Genomic DNA, 17651 nt, shown 5'->3' on the forward strand with positions numbered 1-17651 from the left:
TTTACAAACAACCCATAATAAACAAGCTAGACGTTCTCTTGCAGATGTTTGACTGCAGTGTCGTCATGGCCTAAGAGCAAACATTTAACCAATGGACCTACTGCAAGGCTAAAGTTGAAAATCCGTCTGTTTGAATGACCTGATAAGTGGAAACAAGATCCTGAGACGGAATTTAAAATCTAGGAGAACATCAGCGGCATTGTTACAGCTATAGGGGCGAAATGAGCTTTGTAAAGGTGCCTCTAGAAGGTCAAAGGCTGAAATAAGAGTAGCAGAGCGAAGGGTAAAGGTGTTTTGCAATGGTGAAAGGTGAGACCCCTGGAAGATGCAAATCTCCCACAGGGTGTCCGGAGATCTCGGCGGTCTCCTTGGGGACTCGTTTAGGTGCGAAGCAGCCGCGGGCAGATGGATCACCTGGACCGGTGTATCTGTGAAAGCTGCTCATTATAGGCTTGGCTGGCTGTGATAACCTGATCGGTTTAACAGTTTCTCTTATAACGGCTGAGGTTTTGATTTGAGAACAGGGAGGGGGGTGATTCTAGACCAGTATGAAAGGGCAACTAATTACAGGCTCCAATGACTGTGATGTTCTGCGAAGGTCCTTAAGGCAGCAGCTCCCAGAGAGATGGTTAAGACATATCCAGTTACTCCACTAAGCCCTATCCTCCACATAAAGCAAGCAGCCATGACCAGTCACACATTAGTCATCATTACTGAGAGTGTGCGCATGTGTGTGTGTGAGAGAGGGAGTGAAGGAGGGGCGTATTTCCAGTCAGCATGCAAGCAGTATGAGAGCGTTGGGGGTGAATGCACTGGATGTGATGCGTGAGGCCACTGACAGCTTTAGATTCAAAAAGCATATGTACAGCATGTATGTCTAATTAGCCATCACAACACAAGAGTCAAAGCTATGGTGTGTGTGTGTCTACTGTATGTTTGTGTCAGAGTCAAACAGAAGCATTGTGAGTGCACTAGGCATGGGACGATAACTGTTTTTAAGGTATGCCGCAGTTTGGGAAAGTCATGGTTTTAAAACCGCCAAAAAATTTCTGTTAAACCATTCCTATGGTATACAGTTGAAGTCAGAATTATTAGCCCCCTTTGAATTTTTTTTTTTTAATATTGCCCAAATGATGTTTAACAATGTAAGGAATTTTTCACAGTATGTCTGATAATATTTTTTCTTCTGGAGAAAGTCTTATTTGCTTTATTACGGCTAGAATAAAAGCAGTTTTAATTTTTTTTTTAAATTTAAGGTCAAAATTATTAGCCCCTTTAAGCTATATATTTTGGATAGTCTACAAAACAAGCCATCATTATACAATGACTTGCCTAATTACCCTACCCTGCCTAGTTAACCTAATTAATCTAGTTAAGCCTTTAAATGTCACTATAAGCTGTATAGAAGCGTCTTGAAAATTATCTAGAAAAACATAATTTACTGTCATCATGGCAAAGATAAAATAAACTACATATTAGAAATGAGTTATTCAAACTATTATGTTTAGAAATGTGTTGAAAAAAATCTTTCCATTACATTAAACAGAAATTGGACAAAAAATAAACAGGGGGGTTAATAAATCTGACTTTAATTGTATGTAAAGTTTTTTTTGTTTTTACCTTTTTTTTTAGACAACAGTATCTTCAGTAGAAAAGAAATCCTAAATGTTGGTTTAAATTGTAAAGAAATATGTTTTAGAAACAAACAAAGACAGCAGAAGTCAATGATTGATTTGATTTATTTAGTCTGACATGTTTACTGCTCCAAAATACTTTAAATGTTTCTCAAAATAAAATTTATTGTGTTCAATGGGGAAATAAGTTTTTTTTTTTTTTTTTTTTACCCAGGCATTTAAAAAGAAAATATTTTGGAGGTGCAATCACAATACCGTAAAACTGTGATTTTATTTGTCCAAGATTATCCTACCGTCAGAACATACCAGCCCATGCCTAGCATGCACTTCAGTCCCTTTAGGATCCTGTGATTGCAGAATTTAATGCAAAATTAAGCAAATGCAAAAGTTAGAGAATTTTTTTTTTTAATTGCCGAAATTTTTTAACATCCTTATTAGTTGTGTCATGTGACAATATTACAATGGCATTCAGCCAAAGCCCACTTCAAGTGCATTAAATTGATTGCTAAACCTTTTGCTCTCAGTTTGTGAATGACCGCATTACCACTCCAACTGTAAGTGCACATTGACCATCATGAAAATTTTATATATTTTCACAATACAGCAGACTACTTGCATAAAATACTTATAAATCTAATTTATTTATCTAAATCTCCTAAAAAAGCTTTAACATTTTAATTGTAGTGGGAAAAACATAATGCAATGCAAAAGGCCTACAATGCTGATTAATCGAACAAATACATGATATTATATACATTTATATTAGCATGTGTTTTACTAAAACTAATCATTTTGCTAATGTAGAGGATTAGTTTTTCAATAAAGGACACAAAATAATCAAAATAAATCTTTGTTTATCAAAATGATACATCGTAAAAAGGTAAAGCTTAAGTTTCTCTCTTTGTATTCAGTGTTTACATTTGTATACACTGTAAATTACTGAGCTCAATAATTCTTGAGGCCAAAAAATGAAGTAAAGACAGGTGTCATTCTGGTTTAGCTACTTTAATGCATATATTTTTGTCCTGTCCTTTCCTGCTTTCTTTTTGGAGGCAAATGTTCCTCTCGTTGTCTGCAATTACCAATGTTGATATTCTTGTCCAATTATTGGTTTATTTGGGGTTCTTCCACCCGGCCACATTTTACCCTCTCATTTTGTAGACTGTGTAGCCTTTTTAATCCTTCTGGCTAGGCGGTTAATTATTCTGAACTGGAAGAGCCCTTACTCTTTTTCTTACACTTGTTGGATGAGAAAGGTTCTTTATTTTATGAAATTAGAGAAAATTAGGTACTCTCTTCACCGACCTAGCACGATTTTCATTAAACTGTGGAAACCTCTTCACAAACATGTCCAAACTCTTCAGCCTGATCCTGCTCCTTCTGATTGAGTCCACAACTCCTACTCCTAGACCTGTACAGTATGTTCTGTATGTAATATTGCACTAGTTTTTTTTATGTAATAATTTTCTTTTGCTCAAAATACTCTTTAGTGTATTTGCATATTGTTTTTGTAATGTGTTTTACAATGTATAAATAAAACATTTTAAAAATTAAGGAAAAAAAGACAAGATTGAATGTGATAATGCTTGCTAAATAATGCATTATCCTAAGAGATATAATATATTTTAACCAACATTATATTTTCTTTTTGGGCAAAAAAAAAAAAAATGAACAGCCTAATTACAAGTTCAGGTAAAACTTTATTTTGATGGTCCATTTGAGTATTAGTAAACTGTCTGCTGAATATCTGCTGAGACCGCTCCTGCAACAGACATTTAACTGACTATAAGAAACTTTGCAAGTACATGTCAACTAACGCTAACCCTAACCTTAATCTAACAGCCTATTAGATGCAATGTAACTAAATTCAACAAATGGACCATCAAAATAAAGTTTGACCCAAGTTCAGAAAGCAGAAGAAAACTTTTTAATGTTACACAGAACAAATCATAAAGTTTAACAATGCAAACAGCAATAAATAAAATATCCCCACCACTTTCCTCCACTGTATAGTTTAATCAGCCTGAAAACATCAAGAACACTCAGATAAACAAACGCGTTTGAAACAGAGTGTTACATCATTGCTGTCTTATTTATATAAAATAAATAAAGTAATAATAAAACAGCATGTCCTCTCTGCTTTGTTTCAGAGATGCCTCTTTACGTCTAATTGCAGATAATGACAGGCACACAAGCATAATCTCTGATTAAATTGCTCATTTATTACAAACCACTGCGATATGTAGATATTAGATATATCAACATTCACAATATTTCTATCATTTGTATCTATTATTCATATAGCCCTGTGCCGAAAATAGTGCTGCAAATTTTGAGAAGGTAATTTTGAGGCTGCAAAAATCAGAAAAAGAGTCCTAGAGGGACTGGCACTTGTGCATTCGCCGAAGTGTGCTTTGTAGACGACTATCTGAGAGTGTGATGTGGATTAGAGAAGTAATTGGCAGAGTCTATGTACTGTCATGTCCCAGCAGGCTGTTTAGTATTGCAGCGTGTTTGCCGTGATCTGAGAGTCTGTCTCCAGGTCTGATCCTCCTTTTCCTCCATCTTTGACTATCTGAACATCAATTGATTCTGTCTGCTTGTGCTATCTGCTTATTGACTAATCTTGAACTTTACCTAGCTGATTTTTTTGCGAAGTTTTCTCTGAGGATGTTGGAGAATTATGACAAAGCAGTAGTTTTGTAATAATTCTGGATACTCAAATGTAAACCAGGACGAAGAGGAGTGTGTTTAATGCTTTTACATGCGGATACATGACATGCTATTAAGGGACAAGTCGACCTTATGTTAGGGCCGTGGCGGTGTAGACCGCGCGCGCCCCCTTTCGGTTATTATAGCAACTGCGTGTTTCCTCGAGTTACAGCTGAGGGGAATCAACCGGTTGCTTACAAAAAACCTAAAAAACAGCTTAAATATCGATTTTGGAAATCAAAAAATAAATCACAATGCACACTGACGCTTTTTATGCTATCTAACGCTAATAGAGAGTAATAGAAAAAACGACTCAGCAACCAAGTAAGCGTTGTTATTTGCTACATGGAGGTTAGTGGAAAGTGCGAGATATCTGGAAAGAGGAAAAAATACCCGGATTGAGATCACAAAGAGCGAATTATGCTGGAGGAAAAGTGAGCAAACTGTGAAAAGACCCTCCTCTGCCACGTCTGAACCTGCCCTGTCAGTTCCTTTCAGCTCAAACCTGCAGAAGAAGCCGAAAGAAAGAAGGAAGCTTTAATTAATTAACGGTACACGCAAACAAGGAACTTCTTCCACTTTGTTTTTTGCCCCTCAGTTCTCCGAGCAGACGGAACAGCTGCGCTCGCTCAGCAAGAGCAAAAATCAACATCTACTGTTCCGCCTGTGTAATATTCTCCGACGTCTGCTGTTATTTAAGGGGCTTGTTTATTCGGTCTTTTCTGTGATCTCTTGGATATAAAGTGAAATTTCCGGAGGACGCTGTTCGGTTATGGTTTAGGTTCGAGAGGATTTTAATGATGTACTGTATACAGGCCGTGAGGACGTTTGGTCGTTATTTAATGCCCTGTCAGCGGCGCAACAGTCTGGGGAATGAATTTGACGTCGAGGTTATTGCCAAAAGAGGATTTATTATGGAAAAACATCATAGTATAACCATTTTACGCCAAAATACCAATTGAAGTTAGTTTTGTATTCACACGCTCGGACGTTCTCCTTAATCATATAATCTCAGAAGTATTCTTTGCGAATTATAAATGGTGAAATCATATATCAAATATAAAGTATGTTGTTTTGCAGTCATTTACATGTGATTTCAGACCAAATATTTAAAGTATCATGGTAAACAACATCGAAAGAATGTCACAAGTTGTCACAACGAATGTGTGAATATAAAAGCAACTTTACCTCAATAAAATACCACATATATCATTGATGTTATTGGGGTAAAGCTGGTTTTATTTTCGTACATTTAACCTTTCTCCTTAATAATATGATTTCAGAAAAATAGCCTATCATATGTAAATTCTGAATAAGGAAATCATATTAGCAGCCAATGACTATCATATTGTTGACAGTCAATTAAATAGTGCTAATGTTGTTTTAAAGTCATATTTACATGTGTTTTCAGACCTAATAATCAAAGGATAGTGTGATAAACAATGAAGAGACTGTTAAAATGTGTGAATATGTGAATATAAAACCAACTTTACCTCAATATAGATTTATAAGTGAAAGTTTCGTAAAAAGATTTTAAATCATATTGTTACATTTCTTTTAATCTAGTTTTTCATTGTTGTTATAGTATATATGGTAAACACTAGTAACTAAAGTATATAAAATTGCAACAAATTATTATAATCATTTCGAAACTTTGCTCAATGGATGAACTCTGGGCTGGGTCCCTGCAGGGCCTTTAGCTGAAGCATCTGAAGGCAGGACACTGTAAATGTAAAATTCATATAGATGAGGAAACAGTACTTGAAAGTTTTCCAACAGTATAATTAAATGCAATACATTTAAATAAAAGTTTTTTGGCAAGTCTTCAAGAGGCTGGTGTCCCGAGGCCTCGCAGGACCACAAATCGTCCTTAGGGTTTAGACTAATTAACATTTGAGAAATGAGAGAGAGTAAGAGAGACTTGGCTGAAACTTGATTTTATGAATCAAACTTGATTTAATCTGTGAGAAAAAGTGTTTTTAAGTGTTTGACACTTTAAAAAGAAAGGAACTTCCGAGATGTAGTGAGAAGACAAACATTTTTCTATTTTAAATTCGGTGCACCAATTAAGTAGTCAATATAAAGTAAATAGGGCTGCAGAGATGACGTCAAAGTGCAGAAGACCAATTTGTTGGTAGTTCCATCCAGATTTATAATGGGGTTTTTCCAATTTAAGAGTAAAATAAGGTCTATTGTTACCGTAACTTGACAGCATGTTTTGCTCCATTGCGTAAATTGTACACATCCACACATGTTTTTGATAATCAGATAATAACCTTTGGTACAAGAGTGTGCAGTTAGTCTCTATAGGAATGCGCAAGCACTTGACATCCATAACATCATTATCAGACCAACTGAATGTATGTGCGCACTGCACAAGGTCATAATGTTTTGTTTACAAAGTATAATGGTATAATATTGTAATATTTCTGCCCTTTTTTTCTCCAGTTCTGCAATGCAGCCCATCTTTCCTGTTCCTCTCCTGTTTCTCCTGTTGGCTCAACAAAGCGTTTGGTCGTCTACTCCACAGGAACCAAAAGTTCAAGGCTCTCCTCCAGAAATCTCCAGCTTACATCACCCCACCTGGAGCCTGGGGCTGCAGCTGTACAGGTCGCTCCGCACCAACGGTTCCCAGACCAACACCTTCATCTCCCCGCTTCTGTTGGCCAACTCCTTGCTGGCTCTAGGGGGTGGAGCAAAAGGATCCACAGCCAGCCAGTTTCATGATCTCCTGAGGATCACCAAAAATGAGAATGTGGTAGGAGAGACTTTGACCACAGCACAGAAGGCTGTGCATGAATCAAATGGGACCAGCTACATATTGCACAGTTCCTCTGCACTGTTTTCCAAACAAGCCCCTGAACTGGAGAAGAGCTTTCTGGAGAAGCTCCAGACCCACTTTGGGATGCAGCATGTGGCCCTGGAGGATGCACAAAAACAGTCCGACATGGAGAAGCTCCAGTACTGGGCTAAAAGTGGGATGGATGGGGAAGAGACAGCAGCTCTGAAAACAGCACTGGAGTCCAAAGCTGGAGCCTTGATTCTGGCCAATGCACTGCACTTTAAAGGTGAGAAGAAAGAATAAGTTGTAAATAATTTAGATGGCTTAAACCAAGTTCTTTGTCTAGTATGCTATTGGGTTGAGTCACAAAAGGAGGTTAAAGAAAGTTATTTTTTTATCACTGATTGCAAATAACATCACAAGAGATGGCATACCATGGAGAAAGACTGGAAAGCTTATGTGAATAGCATGCTTTGAGAATAGGCATTAGACTGCATTAAATTGAAGGTGTGGCTTGTCTACTGTACTTAGAGGATCAGGATAGTTGTGTCTAATCTTGAAGCTTTATGGTCCATTATGAGTTTGGACAGTAGCCAGACTCCATTGCAAAATTCATGGCCTCTTCCTTGTCTGATGCACTGTAAAACCACACTTCACTTAAATTGCCTGTGGGAAGTGAACACTGTTATTTTCTATAATTTGAGTTCTTAGCAGTGTTTTGTTCGTGAACTAATCAGTGTTTTTGAATGAAAGGTAGACATGAAAGATTTGTAGGCATTCACTTTTTAAATGTTAATTATTAGCAGTGAATTCTGAATGACAGGAGAGCGCTGATGTACAATCTATCAGTATTGAGACATCAATTATTTGTTCATTTGTTATTTGAATCTTTTATGTGAATGATTTATGTATACAATGCTCAGCATATATAAGTACACCCCCCACAAATCTGTGTTTAAAATTCATGTTCAATTAAATTGAATTAATAGGAAGCTATACAATATTATATTTGTGCAAATACATTAGATTAGTCAGTACTGAAGCTAAATCTTGAGCTTATCTAACAAAAACTAGTACACCCAAATTTATGTGCTATATAAAATTATGAAAAAATAAAAAATCAAGAGAAGCAAAAAATAAAAGGAAAATTTTAGTTGAAATTTTTTTAGTTTGAATTGTTTTTGCAATATTTTGCTTGCATTTAATTGTAATAATTTCTAAATATGTTTGATGACGAAAATATTATTTCAATAAATATATCTGTTTATTAAATCTGTTTTGTTAATATGCACAATAATACATTGAATAATTTTACTGAGAAATGAATAAAAATATTCATTTTCAAAATAGAATGTACTCAATTATGCTGAGCACTGTATTTAAAAACATCATTCCGAAATAAAAACAAACATTTCAGTACATGTACTGGCAGTCTTGGCCAGTTAATAGTGTTAACATATGACAGGGGGAAAAAAGCATGCAACATTGTCCCAGGTCTGAAAAAGTTCAACTAAAAATGAAAACACTTCAGTCATTTAGGGTGCTTTCACGACTAGACTTTTGTTTTGAACCTGACGCGTTTTCTCAGTTAGCATGGCTTGTTTGGCATATGTGAATCCAGCAATCGTGCTCGGATCCACGCTAAAACAACCTGCCGAGGTTGCCTGGCTAAGGTGAGCCTGGCTCGATTATAACGATATACGGCTATATGAAGAGAGAATTATGAGTAGGACAGGATGTCATCATTCCTACCGGTAAATGTGAGTTTCATGTCAAATACGAAAGTGAAAGCATGATGAAATATTAATAAGAGCTGTTTATCCTTCAAGAAAATTGACCTAACAGCAGTCTTGGTTTATCTGTTATTTCCCTCTATAATGTAAAGCCTATAATGCATAATTCTAGCCAAGGGCTATGTGTGAGAAAGTCTTACATCTGATTTGTATTTGGTGACGATGTCTGTGGGTGTCACCATTCTAAATTAAAGCACAGCTTTTCGCTTATAATATTTTATTGCTCATCGTCATATATTAAAATAAGGATGCATCACAGCTGAGCGGGACTCAGCAAAATAAACCATGAAACTCTGACCAATGTGAGGAGAGTTTACACGCACATGACTAGTTTTAGCTATTTTTGTCCGTTTAGAAACTTTGCCGTGTGAAAGCGAACTGCACCAAGAGCAAAGAGCAACATTGTAACAATTTTATTCCCTGTTTCGGAACAAATAAATCGATCCACATGTGTGAAAGCACCCTTACTCACCCCTTACTTGTTTCAAACCTGTTTGATTTTCTTTCTTCTGTTGAACACAAAGGAAAATATACTGAGGAATGTTAGAAAAAAAACATCCACTGTCATCCATAGTAGGAACAATGATATGAATGTTAATGGCTTATTCTTTCCAACATTCCTCAGAATATGTTGTTTTGTGTTCAACAGAAGAATACAATTCAGAATGAAAGTTTATAATGAAAGTTTAGATCTGCTATAGTGTGAATTAATGAGGAAGAACATTTTTGTGTGAAGTATCCATTTAACAATAAATGCACACTATCTCCAATACAGCTTTGTACTGGAATTTGTGTAGTGCGGATACGTGTATCCCATCATCAATCGCCTTCAAGAACTCATGCGCCTTAAAGTTAATTTAATTATCACATCTCTTTTCTGGGGTGGCACGGTGGCTCAGTGATTAGCACTGTTGCCTCACAGCAATAAGGTAGCTGGTTCGAGTCCTGACTGGGACTCTGTTGGCATTTTTGGGTGTAGTTTGCATGTTCTCCCACTGTTTGCGTGAATTTCCTCTAGGTGCTCTGGTTTCCCTGACAGTCCAAGGCGTGTTGTATAAGTAAATTGGATGAACTAAATTGGCTAAAGTGTATGAGTGTGTGTTTAAATGAGAGTATGTATGGGTGTTTCCCAGTACTGGGTTATGGCTAAAGGGGCATCAGCTGCGTAGAACATATGCTGTAATAGCTGGCGGTTCATTCCCCTGTGTAGTCTACTGATAAATAAGGACTAATCTAAAGGAAAGTAATTGAAGATCTTTTGTGTGAAACATAAAACAATTGTAAAGGTGGGTAAAGGCCCTCACTGCAAGTGCAAGTCACTGAATCATTTATTGAGGTTATCCATTCAACTGCACTAACTCTTTTAGTGAACTGTACGAGTGTCCAAATGGGATATATATCGCCCTCTGAAGGGCACTTTGGAGTTAAAACAATCATGATCGCCATTTTGAAATGTCATTCCAAAGCAAAGTGCTTAAAACTGGCCACTTTGAAAGGCCCTTCGGGATGAAGGATTTTGAATGGTACAACTGATGGACATTTCTGGCCCCCATGATCCTTTGCGTGGGGAATTTGATACTCTGAAGGCTAATGGTAAAGGGAACAACCTTTCTGGCGGCATAGTGGCTCAGTGGTTAGCACTGTCGCCTCACAGCAAGAAGGTCGCTGGTTTGAGTCCTGGCTTTGCCAGTTGGCAATCCAAAGACATTTGGTATAGGTGAATTGAATAAACTGGTCATAGTGGATGAGTTTGTGTAAATGCAAATGTATGGGTGTTTTCCAGTATTGGGTTGTGGCTGGAACGGTATCTGCTGAGTGAAACATAATCTGGAATAGTTGACGGTTCATTTCACTGTGGCGACTAAGAAAAATTAATGAATGAACAGCCCTTCTAAATGGAATACTGTGTGCCCCTTTGATTTAATCTTTTACTCTTTAAAATTAATAATTTATATTTAAATAAAGAGGACTCACTGTATTTTAAATTAGTGTATGAAAGGTAAAAACGCCTTAAAATCTTTTTGTAATTTGTAAATAAATATTTAAATAGTTAGGCAATATTACACTGATAATCAAACTATTTGTCTAAACGTCAGCATTGCTGTAGTTGCCCATGACCTTGGATCTAAAATACTTAAAGTGATGTCTGTGATAAGCTTGCCACTGCAAAAAGATTCACATAATAAATCAATGGACATTGTTTTTGGTGGAAAGAGTCACTTGGGATCCCCATCACTATGAGTTATACTTCTTCATATCCCAATTAACAAGTAATTTATTATCTGCAGCCCAAATAATTTAAGCCAACCATTAATAGTTTAAGAACATGAACATGAATAAATTTCACATTTTTGTTTTTCTCAGCTCCAGTTCTCAACCAATTCCAAGGTCATCTGTGAGTTAAAATGGTTTTATCAGTTCATTAAAAAAATAGCAAGAAATGATATTTGAGCCAAACCGGATCAGACAGAGTGGTCATAGCACCGCTGGGCTTCTGCTGTCTTGCGTGCTGGAGAATTAGCTCGTACAGATTGTGCTGCTGCTTGATAAATGGACTATAAGCAGTTGCACGACTGATGCTGAAGGGGAAAATTTGCTTGGAGGATAAGGAATCACTCTATAGGGGGTGTTCAAAGTATACATGTGTGTGTGATTATAGTGATTTATGTCGGTGTAGCAGATGCACCTGTGAGATGCATGTGTTTTCGTATGTATTTGTGTACTGTATACACACCTGCTTGTGTTCACAATGGGAAGTCTGATTTATTTCAGCAAACTGTTGTTTTGCAACGAGTTGGTCAGAATAAATAATTCAGAGTTTTATAGCAGTTTTTAATGCTGCTACCAAACTAGTCAATGTTGAATGTCAACATGTGAATCAGTGTAAACAAAGCAATAAAGTTGCCATTTAGTTTATTTATTCAATATATTTATTTGTTTTCTGATATGTACATAGCAGGTATGATGCTTGGATAAGTTCAAAAATGCATTTAGAGTTGTATTTTGAAGCTTAGAAGTTTAAAAAACTATAAGAAATGAATATCACTCGCTGCATAAACACAGAAGTTTTTTGGGGGGTAAGTGATTTGACATGATGCATAAATGTGCATTTCACTTATATTTCCTCATTAAGTTTTACAATATACACATTTAAATTTGTTTATCCCTGCCTCTCCCAGTTTTAAAATAATAGTCTTGCATAAATAATCTTATTTAGAGTTGTACTTTGAAGCTTCAACGTGTAAAAAACAGGAATGAATATCAATCGCTGCATAAACAGAAATTTATGGGGTACTTATAGTTCAGAAAAATTACAGTATTAGCTAAGTGATATGACATGATGCATAAAAGTGCTTTAAACACCTATATTAATAAGTTATTATAATAATTCGGTTATATGTAACTGAAAACCACCCAGCTATACAGAGTTCAGACAGCCTATAACAAGCTGTCTGTATAAACACACACACACACACACAGACGCACAACATCAAGCAAGCGACAAAGACATGATCACGCTCTCTCGTTCACACACACACAGCACCAAGCTCCCTCTCTCATTCACACACATAGACTGCAACAAACAAGCTAAACCCAGCATCATGCTCTCTCATTCACACACATACATACATGTGCTCGCTCGCTCGGGAGTTGGGAGCTATATTGTTCGGCCGCCCGCTCCTATTCAAAATACATCAGTTTCCGACCGCTTTCGCGCTTTATTATTGAGATTTATTCCCGCACCGCAAGAAATCTGGTCAGGTTCCGCGGTAATGCAGACCTTTAATTCAAAGCATCGGCTATTTCAGAAGTGTTTCGACACCTGGCGAATCTGCGTTTGACTGACAGGTATGGAAAAACTTCTATCTCAAATAGCCTAGTGGACTGTGCGTGTACACAGAGTACACAGTGTGCTGCAAATGGCCCGAGTTCGAACTACTTGAACAAATACTCTGAAATTATGACTTGATATATTTTGTTAATGTTACCTTGTTATGACCAAAACAAAACATATTTATTCACAAAGTTTTCATCTTAGTTGACAGACTAATGTTAAAACACAACATGTTACAGAACAGAGCATTTAAAAACTAATATCTTTAAATGCATCTCCCTGGATTCGAACTCATTTTCTCTGCATGCTAGTTAGGAACTCTCACCACTTCACTAAATCACTTGAAACCTTAACTCTACAACGTCGCGTTTAATACCTCAATTTGCATAACAGTTTCTTTGCTGAAGCTGTTCCAGAGTAATACATAAAAATGAGCACTAGGTGTCACTGTAGATACGAGTTTCGAAATGTTTCAAAGCGTTTCGAAGCTTCGACACGTTTGCTTTGACTGTTGTAGTGTTTCATGATGCCTCGCTTTGCCCACAACTAATGGCTGCCTGCTTTACAAAAATACTCCTTTTTAGTCTTCCTGCCTTTCCTGTTTTCAAAATAAAAGTCTTGCATGCATCATATGTTTAATTAAAGCTTAGATAAACTTATAAAGTCAGAAAAATATATAACTATCGTCATCTCAATAAGAAACATGGCCAATCAAATGCATCCTTGGGTGGGTAGGTTAATGGTCCCATGTGGATTGTCAAATTTTTTTGTTCTGTCTGTTCCAATTAGCCTAATTCTCACTCACTTTTTCAGAATTTAACAATAATTTTTAAGGCTCACTGTATGTCATTTTTTATGTACTCTTATTATTTAGCTCTATTTAAGTATATGCAGATTTTCATTCTAAGGCACCTTTAAAAGCATGCGTTCAAAAAATATATATATGTTTACAAACCGGCCATCAATAGATCTCACGTTCTCCTTCACAGCCGGCCTGCAGGGTTGATGACACACCATCTCCAGTAAATCAGGAAGAGCCTATGTATCTTCCAGGGAGAGGTGGCATGTCATCTTAAATAATTTAGTAATGATCGTCAGCATCTCCTGACCTCCTGTGAATGGCTGTATTCTACATAAACTGCAGTACATGTTTTCTGCCTACTGTACTATTTAAAATAAAATAAATCTGCATGTATTACGCAACAAACAATCATATGCTGCATTGTCATATGACCATTATGTTGCATGTTTAAATCTGTGAATGGCTTGGTCTTGTCATCTCTGGATAGAATTTGCATAATATGCACATGTTTTTTTTTTTTTTGGTCTTGTATGCATTTTGCAAATGCTTTCATCCAAAGCAGGTTACAGTGCATTGATGTATGCATTTTTATCAGTTCATGCATTCCCCATGGGAATTCAACCAACGGTGTTGCTAGTAGGATAATGATTTGAAAGGAAATCTTTCTGACAAGCACTACAGATGGTAGTTTTCTTGTCTCATTATTGAGCTGTAACAGTAATATTGTATTTGCACAAAAGCTGTGCAGTACAGGCAGTTTCGTGTTTTGTCAAAAAAGAGACAGATCCACACTCTACTTAACTTTCTTGTCAGTTGAGATGTTAAATATGCTTGAAGGGCTTAAAATGAGTTTTTAACATGCCGCTGCTATACGCTGCTCTACTTGACTGGAGTTCTGTCTCTCTTTTCGTGCATTGTCTCACCCACATGCTGGAGTCTTGTTCTACTCATCGATTTCTTTGTCTGAGTAATACTGGCAGGTGCTTTGATCCTATTTTAAACACAGAGCGATGTGAGCGGAGCGGTAGGAGGAGAGCTTCTCTCTACTACCAAACGCAACAGGAAATAAAGTTTGGATTGATTTTAGGTTGATAAGCAATCTAATTAATTTCTTTTGTTTTATGTTTTGACTTAATTACATAATTTTTCCCCCCATGTTCTCAAGCAAGAAGCGCGAGTCGGTGGAAGTTCATTAATTCAGCCGATGAAATATACAAATTAGATCAGACAATAGATTGGGCTTTGTGAATGAGATTATGAAAATTGAATTCAGAGTTTGGATTTATAATTCAAAGGCAGTCAGTAGTCGCACCGCTTCAGGGTTCTATAGTAATTCATTTAGTCGCCAGTGCAATATTAACTTGTCCGAAGCTTTTTCATTGCCTCTGTGATGGGTCATTTGTGGACTCTTGGTGCTGATCTGAGGGCAGTGTTCTCTATTCTCCTAGAATCAAAAATGTGTCCTGAAAATGTCTTAAATTCCCCCCTAACGTACGATAGATACTGTACGTTCAATGTTTATGCAAATGTGGAGTTATTTTGACTTATACCAGGGCATGAAATTTACTTTTTTACTTGGTAGCACCAGTGCTCCCAACTTCAAAAATTTAGAAGCACCCACCAAAAATTAATGAGTTTAATTATTAATGGATTTATTGTATTTAAAGACAACATCAATCAGAAACCAGAAACAACTATCTAACTAATAATGTGATAACTTATTAATATTTGCACAATAATTCCAAAATGAATGTCGAATAATTATAAAATATTAATGATGACAATAATAAGCTAATAACAATGAGTTACATTTCTCATTATCATGCGAGTATCTGCTATAAAAACTACTACTGTTATATTATGAAGAATAAATTTATGGCTTGCATAAATGCAATATGCATGTCAATTTAATAAACAAGTAATATTTCTTGTACAAAACATAAACCTAAAATTATAATAAATCATTTAGTTCAATGCTAAAAGTTCCTCTTGCTCAAACTTGCACTACAACCAATATATACAGTCGCACAAATGATCACATATATATTATGAGGTCGCATAGATTAAAAAAAAGTCGCAATTTCGAGCCCTGTACACCAGGAAGCAAATCAAATTACCACTAATTTCAGCCAAACACCACACAAGAGTAACTTTGAACAGACAACACACCGAACCTTGAAGCAGATGAGCTACAATAGCAGAAGACCACACCGTGTGCCTCTCTTCTCAGCTAAAAGAAGCAAACTGAGACCACCATTTTCTCCAAAAGTCTCACCAAAATTGGACAATAAAAAACTGAAATAAAGTTGTTGAATTTCTGCTGCAACATTCGGATGGATGGTATGTTCAGAATTCAAGATGAGGCTCTCGTGTGGGGAAAATATACTCTGGGCACACTTTTGACCCATTAATACCAATTGACCATGATTTAAAGCTTGCGGACTTCCTGGTTTATTTCTCTAAACTTGACCATCCCTTAATGAACATAGTGCACCTAATCTGAAGACCAAGTTATTCACCTTTCTCTAAAAATATCATTCTTTTTCAAATATTTCCATAATCATTTCCAACACACTTTTCAACATACATAATAGTTTTAGAAAACTCTTAAAGTCCCTAATTTCTTGTTTTTAATAATAATAATTAATAATAATATTGAACCTAGTATTTTTTTTTTCTTGCAATTTTTTGAATAATTACTTTTATTCCAGCCCTACTAAAAGAATCTAGCCATTCTGGCAACTTCCAGCATATCATCCCAAACTCTTTCTTGAACTTAAGTTCTTAAATAAGTTCACTACACTCTTATTGGCCTCTATGGTCACCAATCCAATAGAGCGCCTTTGGAATGCTGTGGAAAAGTTGATTTGAATTATATGGGTGTGCAGCTGACAAATCTGTCATGTCAACATGGACCAGCAGGTCTAGAAGTAACGTTTCCAGCCTCTTGTTGAAACCCTTTGTATATATTAGATTGGATTTATTTCCCTGTGTCGAATGACTGGTCCCATAGAACTGGCTACACTGCTTTGGTAGATGTGTACAGTTCCTAATTCCAGGTACACCATGGAGAGCTGCATTGGAGCTCATAGCAGGGGGCAAATGGAGAGCCACAGGTGCAAAGCGAAAGGAGGACAGAAGTGAAAGATAAGAGAATTTTAGAGAAATGGTCAATGGGGGAGAGAGAGGGAGACAAAGAAAGCCAATTGTGGGTTCATTCGGGGTGTGGCTTGGTGGCAGACACCACACTAGCTCATTACCTCAGCCTTTGTGCTCTATACAGCAAACCCAAAAGAACAGCAAACCACAAAACAGGCACATACCCACTTCACCTCCAAACAGCAGCCCTGTTCCCAGCACCAAAGGATCTGGCAAGAGAAGATGAAAGTGCTTTAATTCAGAGCGTTTTAGCTTTATTGTTTATGGCTCATCTATTACTGAAAATGGGCTTGAGAGAGGCTTCAAGATGCAAAAGCGCACAATAGTCGCATTGTTTTTAGGCTCTGTAATTAATGAAGAAGGTATGAGTGTCTCTCTCTTGTGATTGCTCGCTGGGTCATTCTGTTTCTCTCTTTCAGTTACAGAATCTCCCAGGATGTTTTCTTTCTTTTGATTGCCAGCCAAGACCGCAGTGACAAGAATCCTTGTGTGGCATTTCAGAAACTCGCATGGCAGAATTCCCCTTTTAATGCTCGCAGTTCCAAGAGCTTTGCCACCCCGTAATAACTGACAGATACCATGCCATGTGTTTTGAACTTTTAGACTGATCAAATTTCATCCCTCTGTATAATTATTGAAATCCAACTGCTCTGGCTCTTGGCTTGCGTTCACAAGCTCAAAGGGAACTGCTAGCATACCGTTGAGGCTCATGCAAAGCTTGGCATGGGGCCTAACGGAGAGGTTTGCTTTCCTTATACAGGATCAGGTGTTTCTCATAATAAACGACAGTCAAGCGACTTGTCTCGGGTTTATAAAACGAAACTCCTTGTCTTTTTCAACACGAGGAATTCTACCCAAGTTTCTCCTCCTTTTTTGTTTTGTTTATTTTCTGGCTTTGTTAACGGTATTCGTAATTATATGTAAGGAATATGTT

General features: G+C 36.8%; 2 protein-coding genes across 12 annotated transcripts in view; one reads left to right on the forward strand and one right to left on the reverse strand.

Moving 5' to 3' along the window:
- Positions 1 to 17651, reverse strand: part of LOC147843097 (uncharacterized) — a 552330-nt gene that overhangs the window by 319601 nt on the left and 215078 nt on the right. The gene's annotated exons all lie outside the window — the stretch shown is intronic.
- Positions 4468 to 17651, forward strand: part of serpinh2 (serine (or cysteine) peptidase inhibitor, clade H, member 2) — a 38749-nt gene continuing 25565 nt past the window's right edge. For 3 of the 11 annotated variants that reach the window (XR_015494780.1, XM_087259411.1, XM_087259414.1), the window contains exons 1-2: positions 4468 to 4780; positions 6795 to 7414. Coding sequence is in view for 8 of the 11 variants with exons in the window: in XM_087259411.1 (XP_087115537.1) it covers positions 4767 to 4780; positions 6795 to 7414 (634 nt within the window). In the remaining 3 variants the exon portion in view is untranslated. 11 annotated transcript variants of the gene reach the window in all.

Source organism: Danio rerio, chromosome 7 (assembly GCF_052040795.2).
Source record: "Danio rerio strain M-AB ecotype USA chromosome 7, GRCz13ab, whole genome shotgun sequence".
NCBI lineage: Eukaryota > Metazoa > Chordata > Actinopteri > Cypriniformes > Danionidae > Danio > Danio rerio.